General features: G+C 47.2%; 4 protein-coding genes across 5 annotated transcripts; 2 read left to right on the forward strand and 2 right to left on the reverse strand.

Moving 5' to 3' along the window:
* The first annotated feature begins 345 nt into the window (after positions 1-345).
* On the forward strand, positions 346-2,480 carry LOC100843757 (aspartic proteinase NANA, chloroplast). Its single transcript, XM_003565754.4, has one exon. It carries the CDS (start codon positions 697-699, stop codon positions 2,287-2,289), a length of 1,593 nt encoding a protein of 530 aa, XP_003565802.1. The 5' UTR covers positions 346-696; the 3' UTR covers positions 2,290-2,480.
* Positions 2,481-2,604: 124 nt separating this feature from the next.
* On the reverse strand, positions 2,605-4,216 carry LOC100836865. Its single transcript, XM_003567724.4, has 4 exons — positions 4,044-4,216; positions 3,609-3,755; positions 3,430-3,500; positions 2,605-3,149 (listed from the first exon to the last, which is right to left on the reverse strand). Exons 1-4 carry the CDS (start codon positions 4,092-4,094, stop codon positions 2,888-2,890), a joined length of 531 nt encoding a protein of 176 aa, XP_003567772.1. The 5' UTR covers positions 4,095-4,216; the 3' UTR covers positions 2,605-2,887.
* A 2,197-nt stretch (positions 4,217-6,413) lies between these two features.
* On the forward strand, positions 6,414-11,806 carry NDPK4. Its single transcript, XM_024458738.1, has 15 exons — positions 6,414-6,613; positions 7,540-7,691; positions 7,782-7,893; positions 7,996-8,078; positions 8,185-8,248; positions 8,345-8,462; positions 8,550-8,704; positions 8,798-8,871; positions 9,331-9,629; positions 9,717-9,860; positions 9,966-10,003; positions 10,096-10,146; positions 10,704-10,871; positions 10,965-11,077; positions 11,392-11,806. The coding sequence occupies exons 2-15, from the start codon at positions 7,573-7,575 to the stop codon at positions 11,513-11,515; spliced, it is 1,662 nt and encodes a 553-aa protein (XP_024314506.1). The 5' UTR covers positions 6,414-6,613; positions 7,540-7,572; the 3' UTR covers positions 11,516-11,806.
* A 446-nt stretch (positions 11,807-12,252) lies between these two features.
* On the reverse strand, positions 12,253-16,258 carry LOC100837783 (zinc finger protein CONSTANS-LIKE 2). Of its 2 annotated transcripts, none has more exons than XM_003567727.4 (4): positions 15,689-16,258; positions 13,430-13,933; positions 12,843-13,004; positions 12,253-12,717 (listed from the first exon to the last, which is right to left on the reverse strand). In XM_003567727.4, exons 1-4 carry the CDS (start codon positions 15,908-15,910, stop codon positions 12,622-12,624), a joined length of 984 nt encoding a protein of 327 aa, XP_003567775.1. In that variant the 5' UTR covers positions 15,911-16,258; the 3' UTR covers positions 12,253-12,621. The 2 variants fall into 2 exon arrangements, with proteins under 2 accessions (XP_003567775.1, XP_024314391.1); XM_024458623.1 differs by lacking the exon at positions 15,689-16,258 and adding an exon at positions 14,123-14,264.
* Positions 16,259-19,686: the final 3,428 nt, after the last annotated feature.

Genomic DNA, 19,686 nt, shown 5'->3' on the forward strand with positions numbered 1-19,686 from the left:
CGGATTTGAAACGTGGGCTGATATTTAAGGCTCATTTCTTGAAAAACGGACGACTTAGAAACAGCCACGCCCAATCTTATAGGTTTTTAATATGTAGCCGATCTAAGATTATTGAATGCATTACGGCTTGAGGGATCGCAACCTTGCAAGACATGAAAAATCAACATAGAGAAGTGCTACACGTACCATACAATTTCATACGACAAGACTCATGCTAGTACTCAATCAGTATGTGGGGCCCTGGAGTTGCATCACTGGGAAATGTGTCTGTGTGTTGTAGTATGGAATTCTGTCACGATAAATTTGATGGCGGAGACTAGTGTCGCAACGAAGTTCTGAGACAAAGTTAGCAGTTGTTTTGGGGCAAAGAGAGAAAGACAGAGCGTCGCGTCTGTTATGTTTTGTTCGTTTACAACTGATTGTAGCTAGAGCTTATAATAGCGCACCAAGAGGGCCTGAAAGAGCTCATGGCCGCTCGAGCAAAACAAGGCAACAATGGCCCCGGCCGGCCGGCGACCTCACACCCTCCTCTTTTGATAACGCCGCATGCAAAATGCAAGCTTGAGATTGTTGGATCGGTCGATCGACGACAATGGCGGGGCGGGCATGCGTGCTGGTGCGGCCGGACCATTAGCTAGAGCTAGGAGATAAGGAAAAAAGAAGAAGAAATTAAGATCAATCAACCGATCGATCGAGATGATGCACGGCCGCCGCTCCGGCGTGGTCGTGGTCGTCATCGTTGTGTTGCTCCTGCCCGTCCATGGCGAGAAGATCGACGTGGTGGAAGTGGACAACGTGGACGACGGCAGCAGCATCAGCCTGCCGGTGACCCCGCCGACGGTGCCGGAGCCGGAGGACGAGCGGCGGTCGCACTTCCGCGCCATGGCGGCCAAGGACCTCGCCAGGCACCGGCAGATGGCGGAGCGCAGCAGCAGAAAGAGGAGACAGCTCGTGGTGGCCGAGACGCTGGAGATGCCGGTGCAGAGCGGCATGGGCGTCGTGAACGTGGGCATGTACCTCGTCACGGTGCGCATCGGCACGCCGCCCGTGGCATTCAGCATGGTGCTCGACACCGCCAACGACCTCACCTGGCTCAACTGCCGCCTCCGCCGCCGCAAGGGCAAGCACCACGGCCGCCCTTCCTCGACGGCCACCACGACCACCATGTCGGCGGCAATGGAGCCGGAGATGGACGCGCCGGTGGTGAAGAAGACCTGGTACAGGCCTTCGCTCTCCTCCTCATGGCGTCGCTACCGGTGCTCGCAGAAGGACGCCTGCGGCTCCTTCCCGCACAACACGTGCAGGAGCCCCAACCACAACGAGTCGTGCAGCTACGAGCAGATGTACGAGGACGGCACGGTGACGCGCGGCATCTACGGCCGGGAGACGGCCACCGTGCCTGTCTCCGTGTCCGGCGCCGGCGAAGGGCAGACGGCGGTGCTGCTGCCGGGGCTGGTGCTGGGCTGCTCCACCTTCGAGGCCGGCGCCACCGTGGACGCGCACGACGGCGTGCTCACGCTCGGCAACCACGCCGTGTCCTTCGGCACCGTCGCCGCCGCGCGCTTCGGCGGCCGCTTCTCCTTCTGCCTCCTCCACACCATGAGCGGCCGCGACACCTTCAGCTACCTCACCTTCGGCCCCAACCCCGCATTGAATGGCGGCGCCATGGAGGAGACGAACCTCGTCTACAGCCCCGACGGCGAGCCGGCGTTCGGCGCGGGAGTCACCGGCGTCTTCGTCGACGGCGAGCGCCTCGCCGGCATCCCGCCCGAGGTGTGGGACCCCGCCGTGCTCGGTGGCGCGCTCAACCTCGACACCGGCACCTCGCTCACGGGGCTCGTAGAACCGGCGTTCGAGGCCGTCAGGGCGGCCGTGGACCGGCGCCTGGGACACCTGCAGAAGGAGGACGTGGCCGGCTTCGACATCTGCTACAAGTGGGCCTTCGGCGCCGGCGCCGGAGACGAAGGGGTCGACCCGGCGCACAACGTGACGGTGCCCAAGGTGGCCTTCGAGTTCGAGGGCGGCGCCAGGCTGGAGCCGGTGGCCAGGGGGATCGTCTTGCCGGAGGTGGTGCCGGGGGTGGCCTGCCTGGGGTTCCGGCGGAGGGAGGTTGGCCCCTCCGTCCTCGGCAATGTCCATATGCAGGAGCACGTCTGGGAGTTCGACCACATGGCAGGGAAGCTCAGGTTCAGGAAGGACAAGTGCACAAACCATGGCGGACAGCCCCCTCCTTCTCCTTCTTCTTCTTCTTCTTCTTCTTCTTCTTCTTCTTCTCCTCCTGCAAATTAATTAGCACTAGTCCTACTGATTTCCTCCATGATCCATGCTCCCTCTGTCAATATACTATTACACAAGCGGCCATCACCATTGCTAACTAATTGCTACTACCAAGCTAATTTTGTATACGTCTATGGATGTGCCTGAAGAACATGCTTCATGTTGGTTTCTCAACCTCAAACTGCAATGGAAAAACAAAAACACTCCTGTGTCCAAGTAATGGTAACTGGGTATCTTCACGCAAGGGTAAGACCAAATCCAAACGTGACCAAGTATCTATCTACAGCATACTCGATTAACTGACAGAATGCTGCTAGTGAATCAATATGACCTTTTATCAATGGGATTCGCTCACCATGCATTACTTGTTTACCAACAAATCTTGTCTATTTCCTCTTTTAAACACAAATATGTAATACAGACGCACCAGAGTAACAGTAAACAGAGACAGTTCGCTCTGCACAACTCTTCCTGAGCACTCTATCTATAGCACATCCATTGTTGCTCTAGCCTGTAGGTGGGAATTTCATTTATCTGAGAATTAGCTTCTTGTAGGATATATTGTTGACCGAAAACTACGCCGAATCCAACCAATGTATCATCATTATCATCACCCCCTGGAATTGGACCTCTTCAGTTTTACAATGAAGTCGTCGTCGTCATCGCTGTAATCGACTCTTCTCTTGGCCTTTGAACTGGAAGAGTCCACATTGTGCGATGTGATTGGTTTCTTCCAAGTTTCAGGCTTATGTTTGGTGACAGTGCTGGTGGACTTGATAGGGGTCCCCGATCGTATCTGCTGTTGCCGTTTCTGTTTCCTGTCATAGGCTTTCCTTGCTTTCTCGGGAGATAACAGCCCATGCTCCATTAACCTGCATGAAGTTGTAGCTAGAGTCTTATGTTCTGTATGTGAGCATTGGTGGTGCTAACATATCCTACCACCAGTAATGTACACAGCTTCGGTGTGTGAATCATATATATATACCCACAAAAGCAAGAAAACTCTACATTTCGCTTATAGTCAACCATATATCTATCCTAAATTACCCTAACATACTAGTAGCAGCAAGTGGATCATCAGTTATATAGGCTAAGGTTGCAATCTTAATTAGTACTCGTGGAGAAGTAACTAGCAACTGGAAATGCTTGTACCAGAATTCAGCCATCTCACTGGAAGGGATCTGCTTGGACAGCGATTCGTAGAATATCCTGAGCGGTTCCCTCTGCAATAAATCAAACAAGATCAAAATCAAGGGAGATTAACACAGATAGAACTACCTATGACTAAGAAGCAGACTCGATTTAACATCATCGGTAGCTGAATTAATCACCTCCTCGGGAGGATCAAACTTCTGTCCGGGCAGGGAGAAGACCTTCTTGGCCGCCTTCCCTCGGGTGGGCGCTGCTCGCTTGGTGCTGGCGATCTTGGCCTTGGATGAAGCTAGCGATATGGAGGACCGAGCCCCTCCTCCTTTCGCCTGCGGTTAGTTAATTAGGTGGGGGGGAACGCATCACATAAGTAAATTGCATATGAGGAGACCGAAAAGATTGCAAGCCAATTTGAGCAGGGAAGCTAATAGTTGAATTGGTAGGAAGCAGATCGGAAATCTTGTCTAGCTTAGTAAAGCTACAGGGTGGTTTGGAAAGCAGATCGAAGGATGCAGCAGGGGAATAAAGTAAAGCGAGAGGATCGGAGGATGTATTTTGGTGGGGAATTGGCGTGCGTGGTAGAGAGCTAGAGGAGGGGGAAGAGAAGAAGAGGTTACCTCGAATTTGAACTTGCCCTTGGCGAGCGCGGAGGAGGAGGAGGACGACATGGGATCTCGCAGCAGAGCAGAAGAGAGCAGAGGAAGAAGAAGAAGAGGAGGAGAAGCGTACTGTGTAAGAGTGAGGAGGAGGGCGAGGGCTTGCTGGTAATTTCGGTTAGTACCAGAGTAGAGCAGCACGCGCTGCGCGTGGATTTCAGAGCCAGACCAGATCAGGCAGGAGGAAAGAGGAAGGATTTAAGGCTTGTTTGGTTTGATGCTTGGTTGCCAACATGCACATATCCATCTCTCTCACATGATATGGTCAAATAGTTGTCAAAGCGAGGGTTGAGAAATCATTTGTCAAAAAATTGGCAAGTCAAATCTTGTTCTCATTTGGTAGAGTTTTACGCCTTAGCCCAGATCTGTTGAGCCCAGCCCAGCCCACCTGAACAACACTCTTGAGCCCAGGATAAACTGATGTCCTGCAGGAAGCTCTTGTACTCGAGTTGTTGCGCTTTGCGAAAACGTCAAACATTTGACAGGTATATGTCCTCGTTCTTCCTCATGCGTCCAATGCGTATGAAGTGCTAGTGTATACGTACTATTTTAGATAGAATCCAAATGAAGCGTGGTACTTACTGTAGAAAGCGAAAAGGCAAAGCAGCCAGCAGTAGCTAGTAGGTGTATCGGACTGTGTTGGTGCCAAAATTTAATTTGTTGTCACTGACAGACTAACCAGAGAAGAATTAAGAAGCCGTGTTGAAACACGAGGACGTCTCCTTGTTGAGCTATATATATGTTGAGGGACCAAATTTAAAGAAACGTGAGCAATTTAGCAGGGAGAAAGAAAACAGGTCGGGCAGGCTGAAGAACATGAGTAGCACGTGACTAGAGGTTCAAGTGGCAGTGCTGTACATAGAGTAAATTACAAAAAAACCACCACATCAGTGGGTAGGATTTCATTTCGGTACCAGTTTACGTTTTATTTACTAAAATCCACGGGATTATAGTAAACGTTCAGTTGTTAGCGAAGAACCTCAAAACTGACGAGATGGGTCACGTGTCAGGCCAACATGGCGTGCCACTGACATCACTTGAGAAGTTGACCGGCGCCTCTCCCGCGGGCCTGTTCTTGAATTGAAGTTGTACAAGTACGCCAGCCGCTCGCAGCAATTGAAGCTCCATTTAATCAATCTCATTTAATCAATCACCATGACTCCATGAATCGAAGCTCCTCCATGTGTGGCGCCGCCACCTACTGCTATCGTGTGCGTGCGCAGACGCCGGGAGGTCCAGTGTTTGACTAGATCCAACGGAGGCAGGGGGGAGGAGTGCCTCTGCCATGCGGATCCCTTGTCCTCTGCACGGCCTAGTCAACGCGGGCGCTCGCCGCCCCCTCGTCTTGTTCGTGCAGATTGACTGGCTGGGAGGAGCGCAGGAGCGTTGCAGCGTCGCATCGCAATGCGCGAGGGAGGAGGCGTGCGTCGTGGGGAAGAAGATCGAGTGATTCGTCCTGGAGCGCCCCCGCGTCGTGATGAGCGAACCGCTGCCGCCCCGCGACCTCGCTGTCGGGAGCCATCCCCAGCGCCGGATCCCCGTTGCGCGCATGAGGCGAGCTTCCCAGCACCGGACTCGACCCCTTCTTCCTTGAGTCCGGATCTCCATGCCGCCGTCAAGGACGGAGTGCGCGAGGTTGGGTCGGAACGTGGAGGGCTCGTCCACGGAATCGGGCGGATCGGAACGCAGATAGCTCGGCCGGACTTGGAGAAAAAGGCCGTGGGGCTGGCGCTCGGGCATGCGTCGGCTTCCTCCTCCCGATGGCGGTGCTCGACGGGCTCCCAGCGGGCAGGCAAGTCTGGGAGCTTCCGCGTGTCGGCAGCCAGGGCGGCGGAGCCGTCGTCGTTTTCGGTGGCAAGGACGCAGGTCCATGGCCAGACGAGGAGATCGCTATTGTTAGTGCGAGGACGCCGATCAATGGCCACACTGGCAATCCGCGTTGGCCTTGCAACTAGATCGAAAAGAAGAGAAAGCCAGAGCATCCTTTGGTGGGTGGTTGCTCCCATATATGGCGCTCCAATCCCTGCTACGGGCTGCTGCTTATCAGGATCTCCTTCACATGGTTGGGATGCTGCATGTGCGTGCAGGAGCGTACATGCTCCTCCCCAATCTCATAATTTCATATGCATGGCTCAGCAGGACAGGCCCCTGGGCTCATGCATCGTCACTGTACGCGCGCGGAAAATTCAGGCCCAGGAAGGGCGGACCTTAACTGGGACAAGACAAGTCAAGTGAGCCCACCAAGAAACGGAGCCCAAATTCGTTGGAAACGTGGTCTGGCTGGACGCATGAATCTTCTTCCACACGCGACGCGACGCCAAGCAACCTAGCTGTCTTCTTGTCTCCGATCCGATCCGACCTGGCTTCCTTCTCGCCTTTGCCTTTCCCTTTCCCTTCCCCTTCCTCCCTCCCCGTGATTCAACCATAGATTCCTCTTTCATTGCTCTGCCTTCCTCCCTCTCCCTCCATCTCTCGCCGCAAATCCAGTCGCCGCACCGCACCACCGAGGGGTTCCTCGATCCATCCATCAGGTTCGTCGCTCGCTCCCTCGCCCTCCTCGATTGATTTGATTTCTACTCCACATAGCTACCTACCACAAGCTCATGTCCACTGCTCTACTCTGCATCTCCGCTACGGATGCCACCACTCGTTTTTTTAGTTCTTCTCCTCCTCTTTGATTCCAGCCATGGCTCGCACGCACTACTCGACTCTACGTAATCACCGTCTTCGATTCCATCCTGCTCCGCAAACTAGACCTAGCTTCTTCCTCCATTACTCAACCTAGGTTCCCTTTACAATCACCTCAATTCGTTACACCATCCCTCCATGCTAATATCTAGTATGGCCAGGCCAGAGGAATTGTTTGTTTGTTCGTTTAGCACTCACCCTCAGCCCTCAGGGATGTCATGTCATGTCAGGTTAGGTGCTAACTTCAACAACGACAAGAACATGAAGCTTCTTAGCATATGATTGCTGCCAAGATAAATAAAATTGCTTTGCGTTAACTCTTGCATGCCAAAATGCCAACTCCTAATTACCTCCTGACAGACACAGAGATACTGTATGCTCAAAGACTTGCCGGGGGTCAATAGAGAGACACAGACAAGGGCCATCTTTTAAGTGCCTCTAAATGATGTGCACAGATATTGTATACGTCCAACATATTGTACATCCTTCCTTCAGAGCCCCGCTCTAGCCACGCTTCTCACGAAACTGTAAGAAATGAACAAGTCAACTTGGTTTCTGGTGGCGTTTATTCCAATCGAGTAATTTTAGGCTGCCGCTTCTTGGTAGTCTGTTTCTGCCACTTTTTTTGGAATCTTAATACTAGTCCATGAGGCCTCCCTTTGCGCGCTGAGTATCAAATACCAGTGACTAGTCTAATGCAGTAAAGCACTTAAACTACTCTGCTTATTTTTTTTCTTAATTTTACATTCTATACTTACTGTTAAAACAGACTATGCATCTCTTCTAGCACTTGCATTGTTGGATGGATGATGTTTACGGAAGAATAGACATCTTCCCGCAACACTTCTTGCCACCCAAAGAATCCATGGAGGCTGCTGATGTTATGTCCACAAGTAAGAATAACCTGGATCCTTCACCAAGGTGATACTGATGGCAAAAGGAACTGTGGCTGTCAACTTTTAGCTTTTCTTGGTCTATGTATTGACATGTTGTTGCTGTATAACTAAACAGTTCGCGCAGACGTTCTTGGACCCCGAAACGAGTCAAGGGAGCTGCATCGCTTTTGCAGCTACTGTCTATTCCTCGCATTAGGTGGTCTTCCAGCAATGAGGATGATGACAAGGTTACCAAGTTATCAGTACAGACATACCATGTCTTCTTTCTGTTCTGTATCATGAATTCTGTCTTGTAACACGAACTAGCTTTTTTTTTAAACTGTTATCAGATTGAATTAACCAGAGCTGAAGTAGAATCACTACGAAGCGAAATTGCCGACGCTGATGAGAGGGAGTCCCAGTTAAAAGCTCGGTATGATTAGGAAACATGCCTGATTTTAAACCTGAACCAAAGTGTCTATAATTCAGTGTTTTTTTCTTCTTTTGTCAGATGTGATTAATATAGTTTGGCTTTCCAGGTTGGAAAACATCGATGAGGTTTTGAGATATGCACGCCTCTCTGGGTATCTCCATATTAGAAGCGTAAGATACCAGCGCCCCACCTGTCAAACTGCTTCATTCCTGTGGTGTGGAAACTGTTGAAATGAACTTATGGCTATGATGTGTTGTTGCTTACAGAGATGGACTCAACTCCCTGGAGAGCCACCTATCATAGATGATGCCGATGTCGACGACTGGCTTCCTCGCTTTGTTGTCCTACAAGGGCAGTGTATATACTACTATCTGAAGTCTACAGGTAAACAAAAGTTGGATCTGTGTAGTCTGTTGGGGCATCATGGTGTGTATACACTGAGAAAGTTGAATCTAAGGCTTGCATTTTCAGATTTGAGTCCACAAGAATCCACATTGCTATGTGACATCGTGGAAGTAGGGCGGCTCCCCAACTTCGTGCCGGAAGACGGGAAAACTAGGCACGCGTTCTACATGCTGACCCGGCAAGGCTTGAGGTTCGAGTGCTCGAGCAACTGCGAGATTCAGGTAATGTCCTTAGTGAAACCGATGATTGTTTTGGAATGAAGGGGGACTTCCTTTATGTGCTGATTGACTGATGGGACGAATTTGGCAATACAGGTGGATTCGTGGGCAAGAGCAGTAGGAAGCGACTGCAGATTGGAGGGTGGCGAGGTCAAGACAGGCGGGTCATGGTGAACGCTGTATCTGTAGTACATACATACATGTTGTAAAAACATGGGATTCAGAGTTTGTACATGAGGAACAGAGGAATGTATTCGTTGTTGTAGTGATAAAGTATGTTAGCTAGCTAAGTAAAAAAAAATGCAGCTTCTCTTTATCGGAGTCTCATCAACTGTGTGTTTTGCGAGAAGTAGAGACCAACTGTGTTTTATGTTACTCCACTGTAGGAATTAAAGCAACAATCCCTTGCTTGCTTTGTTTGGGAGCAAAACAAAACTATCTTTTGTCATTGCTGCTGCAAATGCTGGTGATGCGCCGTAAAAAAGTAAACATTGTATTTTTTCCGTTTCTAAATACTTGTCGCTGTTTAAGTGCTGGTAGATCTGAAATTTTGCTTTGGCTTGGTTTAGTTTTTGACGGATGAATGGAAGGAAGGAGGAACGGGTCTCTTGCATATGTGGCGTGTGATGCGGGAGCGGGGGCAAAAGCGTAAAATCGGGTCGAGCATCGGTTGTTGAAGTGAGGCCACAGCAGAGGATCAGATTCAGATCAAGGCATCATTTCGCGGCTCCTGTATATCATCAAGCCGGACGGCAAACAAGAACCGCATTCCTTCCTCTCCTCTGCTTCTGCCTCCGCTCCACCGCAGAGTCGCCTCCCCCGTTCGCCGCCGCCATGAGCGCCTCCTCCAAGCTCTGCCAGTCGGCGTGCAAGGCCGCAAGGTCGCTCCTCTCCTCCGCCTCCGCCCCGCGCTCCTCCGTCCTCGCAGGTACGCCTCCTCCTCTCTTCGCCATTCCATTTCCTACGACCAGATCCGGGCAATTCACTTTTGGATTCGATTTCGCCGCTGCTGCAGACGGGAGGAACGCCGCCCTCGCCACGCTGACGAATCTCGGCAGGAGCAAACTCCCCGCCGCATACTCCTACCACAAGGCCGGCGGTGCTGCAGCCGCCTCCTCCACCCACGGGTACCAATGGCTTGCCGCCGTACCCGCCGCCGGTACCTACTCACCCACCATTCGATCTCTCTCTCTCTCCTCCCTTCCAACATTTCCATCATTCCACATGTACTGATCGAATCGGCCGATCCCTCTTGTCGTTTCAGCGTACATGCTCCAGGATCAGGAGGCGCATGCGGCAGAGGTACGGCCCAACAACATCCCTTCACGGCTCGAAATCTCGTCATTTTGCCTTAGTCAATTAATAACAGCCCCGATCTGCCCCTCTTCACGCAGATGGAGCGCACCTTCATCGCCATCAAGCCTGACGGCGTCCAAAGAGGCCTCGTGAGTACCACACCTGCCTGCACCTCTGCTCTCTTATCATTTTTGTCAAGCAATCAGTTGCTACTGTATACACGTATTGCGTGCTCATCGATTTAGTTCCTCTATCTACTGCCGTCGTCGTGGTTGCTACACAGTTCATTCAGGACAGTCCTTTTAGGCCCTGTGCTGTCTTCTTAGATATGTTATTATATATCTACATGTAAACATATATCAACTGCTCACATAGATCAACGCTGTCGGACTAGGACATGTTCACATTTTCTATTTAGGCACCGACATTTACCTTCAGATCACTACCGTTAACAACTAATATATGAAGCCCCCTGGCTACCACAAACTTAGGGGTTTTTCTTTTTTGGATTGGGCCTCTTCCTTAATTGAGTAGTGCATGCTCTGGCCCGTTATGCTTGGCATCTACCTAGGCAGGCCAATTTGCAAATCCTTTTCAACCATGCAGCCCATTAAAAGTTTGTACTGTTTAGTCTTGTCTCCATATCTATGTTGGTAATTGCCTATAGGATCATGATGGATGTTCTCTCTTTTCTCTACGGGGACAGATTTCTGAGATAGTGTCCCGGTTTGAGAGAAAAGGATTCAAGCTCGTTGCCATCAAGCTGGTGGTTCCATCCAAGGAATTTGCCCAGAAGCACTATCATGATCTCAAAGAAAGACCTTTCTTCAGTGGATTGTGCGACTTCCTTAGCTCTGGCCCCGTACTTGCCATGGTAATCAAATCCTCCATCTCCGCAGATAAATCATGCCCCCTTGTTTTAGTGCCAATTGGTAATATATTAATTTATCTGTTCCACATTCTGAAGGTTTGGGAAGGAGAGGGTGTTATCAAGTACGGGAGGAAACTTATTGGCGCTACAGACCCACAGAAATCTGAACCAGGAACCATCAGGGGTGATCTTGCTGTTGTTGTTGGAAGGTACACCTCATTATGTGTTCAGTAGGCCTAGCAATTATATAGTATAGATAAAGACCGCCGCATCAATCTCGTATGCCCATCATAATCATCAGGGCCCATGCATCCAATCATCAGGTTTTTTGTTCTGTCATCACTGCTTAGTTGTAGTCTTGTTGATTAGAAAGCTGGAAAAAACACCCACCTGATGTGCTATATTACCAACACTCATTTGCCATCTATATGGAGTATCTGTAAATCCGATTCTTCGTTTCTTGAACTTCATGATGCTTCTCTTAGAATTCCTTTGTACTGACATCCCATCCCTTGAACATCAGAAACATCATTCATGGAAGCGATGGCCCTGAGACAGCGAAGGATGAGATTGCTCTCTGGTTTCAGCCCAAGGAGCTTGTCTCTTACACCAGCAACGAGGAGAAGTGGGTCTACGGGGTGAACTAACTGGCGAATCATCTTAAAGAAAAATCAATTTATTCTCCAGTCCCTTTCCATAATCGGCTCTACTCCATGGCAGAGTGTAATAACGTCGCAACCCGGTGACCTTTGAGCTGGGTTGTGCCCATCTGGTCTGATGTAATAAGGCCTGAAGAAAAAGATTGTACCTTGTAATGTAGAGCGTGCACCGAGCAATCGTGATGTTTGTGTCAAACTATCAACTTCGGCCATGTCATTTGGATGGATGGTCTTTAATTTGTTTTCTCCTCCAATTCACGGCTATATTCTCTGCACTTATGCTGCTGTCGTTATAGCACAAATGTCCATTTTCCTTTCGCTTTCGTTCCTGGATGTCTGAGTGTGAGATGCTTTCTGGGAACTAGAGGACGGGCCAAATAGCTTATTACATCGCCTCTTTTCTACCTTTTTGACTTCTCAAAGTCTTTGTAGATGCTATTTTGACAACTACAATTTATATCGTTATGTACTAGTAGAATTATAATATTAAGAGGCTATCTTTTGTTTATGGCCAGTCTAGATAGTTTTAAGTCTATTTACCAATAACTTTCGAAAGAACAAGGAGGTCGCTGGAAGTTTGTGCCTTGAAACTGATAGGTAAAATTTGTTGTGGTTGAAGATGGAAGAGCAAAGTCTCTTCTTGGCAGCCAAAACAGTTTATGAAAAGAAAAGGGAAAAGAGTGCTGATAATAACAGAACTAGTAATAACTAATAAGATTATTACATGGCAAGCAAGAGAGGAGCTGAGTTTTATTATTACCATCTTCAAGACTTTGTACACAGAGGAGCCTAGCTAAGCTAGAGCTCTTCTTCACTCCCTTGCAGCAAGAGGACCATATTATTATTACACAGATGAAACAGAATGCCATCCGACGGAAACGGATTGATGGAACAAGTAAATTTTAATTCCGACGGGCAGCGCAGCGCAGCGGCCATCCCTACTAGAAGGCAGTGCGCCTCACCTAGAAGCTTCTAGAAGCCGTCAAGCCACCACTGGCAGCTCAGCAGTAGCTTGATTAATTTCCTTGCAACCTTTGTCTTCCTTCTTGCAAGCTTTTGGAGCAACCTCTGGCAGCCATCATCCATGGTGATCTCTACTTCCTGGGCTTGAGCATGTCGCCATCGTCCATCTTGGCAAACCTCCCTCGCACTCTTGGCTGGCTGTCTGCCAGAGCCTTCCTGCAAGCATACTGCAAAAATACACATTGCAAAACATTTATCAGCATAATTAGCGTCTCTAATCTTACATGCTAAGTATCCCTTTTCTGCTACTTATATAGAATAATATAGTTTGAGAGAAGAGATTTGTATATACCTTGATCTTTCTGCCAAAGTTTCTCTTGACTTTCTTCTTCCTGTACCTGGAGAGCTTCTGCTTCCTTTCTTCAGTTTTCAGGTCAGCAATGGTTACAAGCCTCTCACAGGATGCCTGAACATTTCCTGAGTTCCCAGTTCGAGGAGTATTGGCACCAAGATTCTGTCGAAAAGCCGAAATCATGATAAGCAATCTAAAAAAAGGAACTTGCACATATCAGGAGGACATGTCGTTTAGCAATCAGTGTGGAACGCAGCTAAAGCAATGAGCAGATCATCAAGGGAAAGCCGGCTTTGGGCAGAAACAGTAACATGTGAAATCAAAACACTGTTAACGACCTCTTTCTTGACTTGAGTAAAGCACTGAACCACATCTACATCTACAGTAAGCAATGAAATGCAAAGGCAGTGCCAGGGGAGAAAAAAAAAGCAAGAAAAGTAACGCCTTTTGGCTTTGGTTTTGTGTACTCATCGTCTCTTTGCTCGACAGCTGTTTGCTCAGTAAAGCCAGTGCTTGTCACAATAATTCCTATATCTGCGTGTTGTGTTATAGGTGCAGTTCATGAAAGAAAAAGGAAAGGTTGGTACCTGAATGTCTCCTTCGCTGAAAGCTCTCCTCATCCCAAACGCTGCCTCGAAGTCCAAGCCTTGGAAGTCCAGGAAGTTTGGCCTGACAGTAGCATTAGCAGCAGCAGCAGTGCCATTCATCCAATCTGCAGAGTTGAGGCATCCAGAGCTGACACTCTTGTGGAGTGAGCATTCACCGGCTGCTGCAGATGCTTCCTGCTCAACCTGCAGCATGGGGATCTTGACGTCCAGCAGCTCGGAGATGGTCTCCTCGATCGCCGACTTCTCCATGAGCTCCTTCTCGCACTCGTACAGCACCTCACTCAGCCCCATGTCTGCAGCTGCAGCCTTGATGGTTTCATCCATTGCATTCTCAGCAGCACCACCGGACATCATGGAGATTGCGGCCGCAACCGGGTCCAGGCTAAGCAGCGGCTCCTCAATTATGGGCTCTGGAGCCTTGAACAGGTCACCTTCTGCTCCAAGGTCATACTCTGATATCAGAGATGGCTGCCCCATGTCCCCCTGTTTTTGTCATCATCATGAACAAACAAAACTGAGTTGAGAATTATTGGCTAAAAAGACAAATACTGAATTTCTGGCAGTTAGAATGATCAAGAAAATGCTGAATTTCTGGCAGTTAGAATGAAGCAAGCCAATACTGAATTTCTGGCAGTTTACCCACAAGTATTACGAAGTATGAACTGAACTTACTAGGCCAATTCAGTTAGTCGGTCATTCAGTAAAAAAGGTAAGGGAGAGCTGAGTAAAGCCAAGCAATAGAGTAGTGTCTTGATGAGTGGGGACTGTGGAGACGTGTAAAAGCTAGCTAGCTAGGTAAGGTACCTATGGCGGCATGTAGTGTAGTGTAGTGTAGCTGTTCTGTTCACGCACATGTCAACTTACAGCAGCAAGTCCCTATCATGCTGCTACCACCAAAGTAAGAGAGCAGAGCATATTCTAGTGACGGACAAGGGCATTTTTATCTCAGACCATCACCATGGACAAGGGCATTTGCTCAGGCATCACAAATCCTGGCCAAAATTGACCCCTTTGGCAGCAAATGAAATATCTGTGGCCTCCTGGCCCTACTAGAAAGAGAAAAGATGTCAAGTGGGGAAGATTCAAGGCAGTGAAAAGTTTGGGGCCAACATGACCAACTATCATATTTAATTAGGATTGGTTCTTGAATTAAAATATACATATTAACAAGGGTTAATTGTGACGTCAATTCTGATGTGATAAATCATGAGTGGGGTCTGTTTGTTTCTTCTTGAAAGGGATGATCATCAGTTTTCTTTTCTGAGTAGGCGTATGTAAGGCAAGGCAGAGCAAAGCAAAACAGCATCTGAAGAAACCAGCAGCAAGCTAGGCACCATGCATGAGTGTTGTGATTCTAAGGTTGTGGTGGCACTGGCATCATCAGTCATCTCAGATGCTTGTAAGTATCTAAGAGGAGAGGAGAGCATGTTGGGGGATTTAAGATTGTTTAATCAGGTATTATGTGGGTGATTGATAGCAGTCATTTTTGGCAGTAGGCTCTTAAAGATGTCAGCTTTTGCTTATGTGTGTGTGATTGATGTTGATGAATACTACTAGTAGTAGTATCATATTTGCAACAAGGAAAGGGAAGGGAGGAAGAGCCAATGAGGCTACAGTATGTTAGAGAAAGATGTCATGTATGCTTGCTGTCTAGTGGAGTGGAGTAGATTAGAGTAAGTGTTAGCTATTTTAAGGCAAAGAGGAGAGAAATGGGAGGCTGTAGTTGACATGCACCTCCGCTCCATATACTATATAAATACAACAGTAACATGACTTTGCATTTATATATATTCGCCCCTCCCCGACAAGTTCTCATCAAGTGCATATGAAAAGTGCGAAAGGGACGTGTATAAATTTGTGTGAAGAATTGAAATGACGGCTTGGGGTGGCTAGTTGGCCAATTTGTGAGCAACTTTAATTCCCAAATTGCACGAAGCACACATAGCAAGGGTCAGACAAAGACAAAACAGTGAGGCAGACAAGTGGTCCCTCTTTCTTTCCTGTGCTTGCTTAATCATGTGTTTTTTTAGAGGAAAATCATGTCATTTTTCTTTCGATGTAACAGGAAGAAAGAAAGCAAATTAATCAGTCCAGCAGCATCCATGATTCCCATGAGAGGAGAGCAACTCTATACTAGCATCATGTATGCATGTATGGTGATGGGAAGTAAATTAAAGAGGGGTGGAGGCAGGAAGAAGAAATTAAGAAGAAATCAAGAAGAAAGGCAGAGGTACTGACGAGGTTGTCGAAGATGGCGGCGTCGAGGGGCGCATCGGCAGGCAGGAGAAGCGGCGGAGCAGCAGCAGCAGCAGCAGCCGCCGGCGCCGGAGCCGGAGCCGGAGCGGGTGAGGAGGAGAAGCAGGAGTAGGAGAGGTCCGGGTGGGTGGAGAAGAAGCAGGAGGATCCCGGCGCCGGTGGGGAGTAGACCGAGAAGCCGCCGAAGCCCGCGTCCGCATACATCTTCTCCTTCTGCCTCTGCTTCTGCTTCTTGGTATGTGTGTGAGAGGTTGTTGGCTGTAGGCAGAGTAGCTTCTGCGCGGTGGCAGCCAGCAAAGGCTCTGTTTTTCCTTCCCCCCACTCTAGTAGTAACTGACAGACAGAGGAAGCCAGCAGTGTAAGGGTGAAGAATGAATGAAAGAATTTGAGGCAGCAGCCGAGAAGATGGAGCTCCCTTGATTTATAGCCAGGCCCTTGTGGAGGAGTATTGGGGAGAGCAGAGCAGAGGAAGAAGAGAAGAGCAGAGGAGGAGGAGCGAATGGGACAAAAGGCCTCGTGCCGTGCCGTGGTGTAGCTTTCAATCACATCGCCTTCTATTCTATCACTGCGTGCTTGCCCTCGCACACAGTAATAAGTAGTACTAGCCTGGACCTGGACTCACTCATTGGTAAGCCAAGTTCACAAACAAAGCAAAGCTCAGGCTCAGCAGCTGGCTTTGCTCTGCTGATGCTGATGCTGAGGCCACCAGCCATGTCTGCATCTGCTGAGTAACTCTTACTGCCAGCCTAGAACCCCACATTTTACTTGCTGCAACGGCAACCAACCACGCACAAACTAATAAGTTACTGCCAGCCACACACTGCCTGCCTCTGTCCGTTGTCTTTGACGGAGCGAGTGAATGAGCCAAAAAACTCACATGGACGGGCATTCATTCAGTAACAAAGCAACAAACACGCGCGCATTCGTTTCTCTCCCAGTCTCTCCTCCTCTGCTGTCATTGCTACACAAGAAACCAACAAAAAGCATCATCAGTGAGCAATGCATCCTCCAACGATTTTTGTTCTTTTACTTCTATTGTTATTTTATTGCATTACCTGTCTTTCCACTAGTTAGCACATCACCAGTTAGAACCTTCTCCTTCTTATTCTGCGTTTTCTTTCGGGCCATCCTAGCTAATTGCTTGTCTCACGACTTCTCGTCACATGTAAATCGATCAAATTTATGGACTGTAGTGTCCATGTACTTCGAGATTCAGCTTATATATGAAGCTATGGTGTTTGACCTTGTAATTGCCTAGCTGTAGATTTTTACTTCCTGACTGCTCCGTAATTAACTCTTTCCTTCTTAAGTAATGCTGCTGCATTTTCTTAAAAAAAAATGAAGCTGTGACATGATCGAATAGTCCTCTTAATCCCTGCCGACTGATCATACTACATGATTTACAATGTACTACTGGAGCTACTTGTCTTGGGTTGTTATATCAATCAGCTTAATCAATTGACAGCGGTGAATGATTAATCTTGTATTGGGTCACCGATCATTGTTGCTTGTTCCGGGGCATCTTCCTTTTGCTATTCAAGGTTGAGTACGTAGTTGACCCATTTCAAGTATACTACCACTATTTTTTTGCAGATGTGGCAAGCCATGAAAAAATATCTCAGCACTCAGGACAATATCAAATTAATTGAAAGAAATTCATACATACATTTATCCTGGCTGAAATGAGCTTAATCTTTTTTTTTGCGAATGAAATGAGTTTAATCTATCGATCAGTTCCATCAGAAGATAGATAGGGACACATGAGAATCGATTTGCGCCGTCATCACACTGACAAGGACTGCTGCACCAATGGCATTAATTTTGTTATATATCATACTGTCTCTCTAGCTAGCTAATCCAATTAGTTTTTAAATGAACAACTAGCTAATTAATTACCATTAGATGACTCTCATTCGATATAGCCACTAGCTATAGTGATCATGTCAGCGTGCGAGTTAAATTTATATTTTTCTTACTAATCAACATCACTCTATGTCTGTTCATATATATATCGTCTCGAATTAAGGTGGATGAATGCAATGCATCATGTAGATGCATGCATGGCTCCTTTATTCCTTTATTTACCACTCTATCGGTCGATCGGCATGGTGGAAATTAAATTACCAACAACAAACAAAAGTAAACCGTGGGCTAGAAGCTTGAGCTCAGTTCCTTCCTAATTTATCTGATCATGATAATATATATAGATGTAACAGAACGTCATTCCACTGTTTATGCATCATGCCTTACATCCATCCATATCCAATGCACTGTTAAGTTTGTGTAAGCATATATTACTAATATTCTAGATAATCATCACGTGGTTGGCCAAAATAGCATGCATATGTCACCTGGTTGAAGTGACCACAGATGTATTTTAATTTTAAAAATAAAGTATGTATATGATTGGGAATTAATGATTGGTGGAGACACACAGTATGATCAATTTCTGGGATGGCTAGCTATACTATTTTCAAACAGGCTGATGATCGATGCATGGTCGGAGTCTTTGGCATATTATGCATGCCAAACAAAGCTGATGCTGTGGCCGGGTCGGTTTACCTGGAAAGAATTCATAAATACTCTCTTCCTCCTCAAATAAGTGATCGCAAAAAAAAATCCTTCTAAAATTAAGTAACTCGAATTTGTCTAGATCGTATGTATTTAGACATGTTTTAGTGTATAAAATACATGCAAATCGACAAATCCGAGTCACTTATTTCTGGACGGAGGAAGTAGTTTTCAACAAATTTCATCCGTTTGCAATGAACTCTACTCTTTGCATGAAGTCGTAGTTAATCGATTATTGTGAATTACTAGCTAGTTAGAATTTCATTCTGTCTTGATTCGCCCGCGGCGGCGGCCGGCCGTGAGTGAGTGGATCGATGTTCGAACGAACTGGATTCTTGAAAGGCACATCCATGCAAGCAAGCAAGCTACGATGGATGCATCGGATGGTTTTTAATTTTGTCTTGCAAAAAGGCGATGAAAGTACAGACGTAGCATCTACTAGCTAGTTTGGAAATTATGCATATAACAACATGTGCGCATCTACAGCTTGCAAAGTTATTCATTTCGAATATCCTGTCTGTCCTCCATTTCAATTCATCCATCACGCGGTTTGCTATTTTTTTCAGATTCCTTTATATACATATACATCGGTCACTAACAAGCTTAGAACTACCCGGCTGGCCACAACCATGAATATGGCAAAAACGATGACCCATGCATGCAAATTAATAAAGTCAAATTTTTGTACTCCTTCCGTCCAACGAAGGATGTCTCAACTTTTACCAAATTTGAATGCATCAATACACTAAATCATGTCTAGATACATCCAAATTTTGACAAACTTGAGACATTTTTTGTTGGACGGAGGAATATACGGTTTTGCTATGTCTAAATCGTTTGATTTTTGTTTAGAGATAAGTTAATTCTTCAACTGTTGGATAAGCATGTATGTGCTTTAAGATTTGGACCGGACGATGGATGGAAATAAAAGAATGGAATGACGTTCATATATTGATCCAACGGCTCTGATTCGTCAACTACGATAAAAGCTTTCTGCTTAAAAATCAAGCGCCTGAGATATAGTCACACTGTTTTGCATATATCATTCCTTGCTGAAAAGATGCAAATTCCATCCGTTTGCTAGAGGAGGACACGCTCGATTTTGTTTTGCTGAAATTCAAACTTTTTGAAGTTTGATTACACCTAATAATCGAAACATCAACGTATACAATCTCAAATAAACACCCATATGTTGACCATGAAATATATTTCCCATGATGTATATTAATTTGGTATTGTATATGCCGATAATTTTATCAATAACTAAGCATGGGTCAAACTTGAAAGTGGATGATTAATTCGGGACAAAACTAAGACGATCTCTCTTAGGAAACGGAGGAAGTATGGTACGTGAATGGAATTAAGGACAGCTATAGTATCTGGATCATCATTCTCTCCTGAGCAAATTA

This window comes from Brachypodium distachyon, chromosome 2, assembly GCF_000005505.3.
Source record: "Brachypodium distachyon strain Bd21 chromosome 2, Brachypodium_distachyon_v3.0, whole genome shotgun sequence".
Classification (NCBI taxonomy): domain Eukaryota; kingdom Viridiplantae; phylum Streptophyta; class Magnoliopsida; order Poales; family Poaceae; genus Brachypodium; species Brachypodium distachyon.

Bases quoted from the DNA above. Each gene is read 5' to 3' on its own strand.
- LOC100843757 (XM_003565754.4), top strand. From the start codon at position 697: ATGATGCACGGCCGCCGCTCCGGCGTGGTCGTGGTCGTCATCGTTGTG.
- LOC100836865 (XM_003567724.4), bottom strand. From the start codon at position 4,094: ATGTCGTCCTCCTCCTCCTCCGCGCTCGCCAAGGGCAAGTTCAAATTC. The intron at 3,756-4,043 runs GTAACCTCTTCT...AACTAACCGCAG, and splicing joins AGGGCAAGTTCAAATTCGAG to GCGAAAGGAGGAGGGGCTCG. The intron at 3,501-3,608 runs GTGATTAATTCA...GATTTATTGCAG, and splicing joins AGTTTGATCCTCCCGAGGAG to AGGGAACCGCTCAGGATATT.
- NDPK4 (XM_024458738.1), top strand. From the start codon at position 7,573: ATGGATGATGTTTACGGAAGAATAGACATCTTCCCGCAACACTTCTTG. The intron at 8,463-8,549 runs GTAAACAAAAGT...TTGCATTTTCAG, and splicing joins CTACTATCTGAAGTCTACAG to ATTTGAGTCCACAAGAATCC. The intron at 8,872-9,330 runs GTGAACGCTGTA...TGGCGTGTGATG, and splicing joins GTCAAGACAGGCGGGTCATG to CGGGAGCGGGGGCAAAAGCG.
- LOC100837783 (XM_003567727.4), bottom strand. From the start codon at position 15,910: ATGTATGCGGACGCGGGCTTCGGCGGCTTCTCGGTCTACTCCCCACCG. The intron at 13,934-15,688 runs GTCAGTACCTCT...TGACAAAAACAG, and splicing joins CCGCCATCTTCGACAACCTC to GGGGACATGGGGCAGCCATC. The intron at 13,005-13,429 runs GTACCAACCTTT...GCTTTTCGACAG, and splicing joins TCAGCGAAGGAGACATTCAG to AATCTTGGTGCCAATACTCC.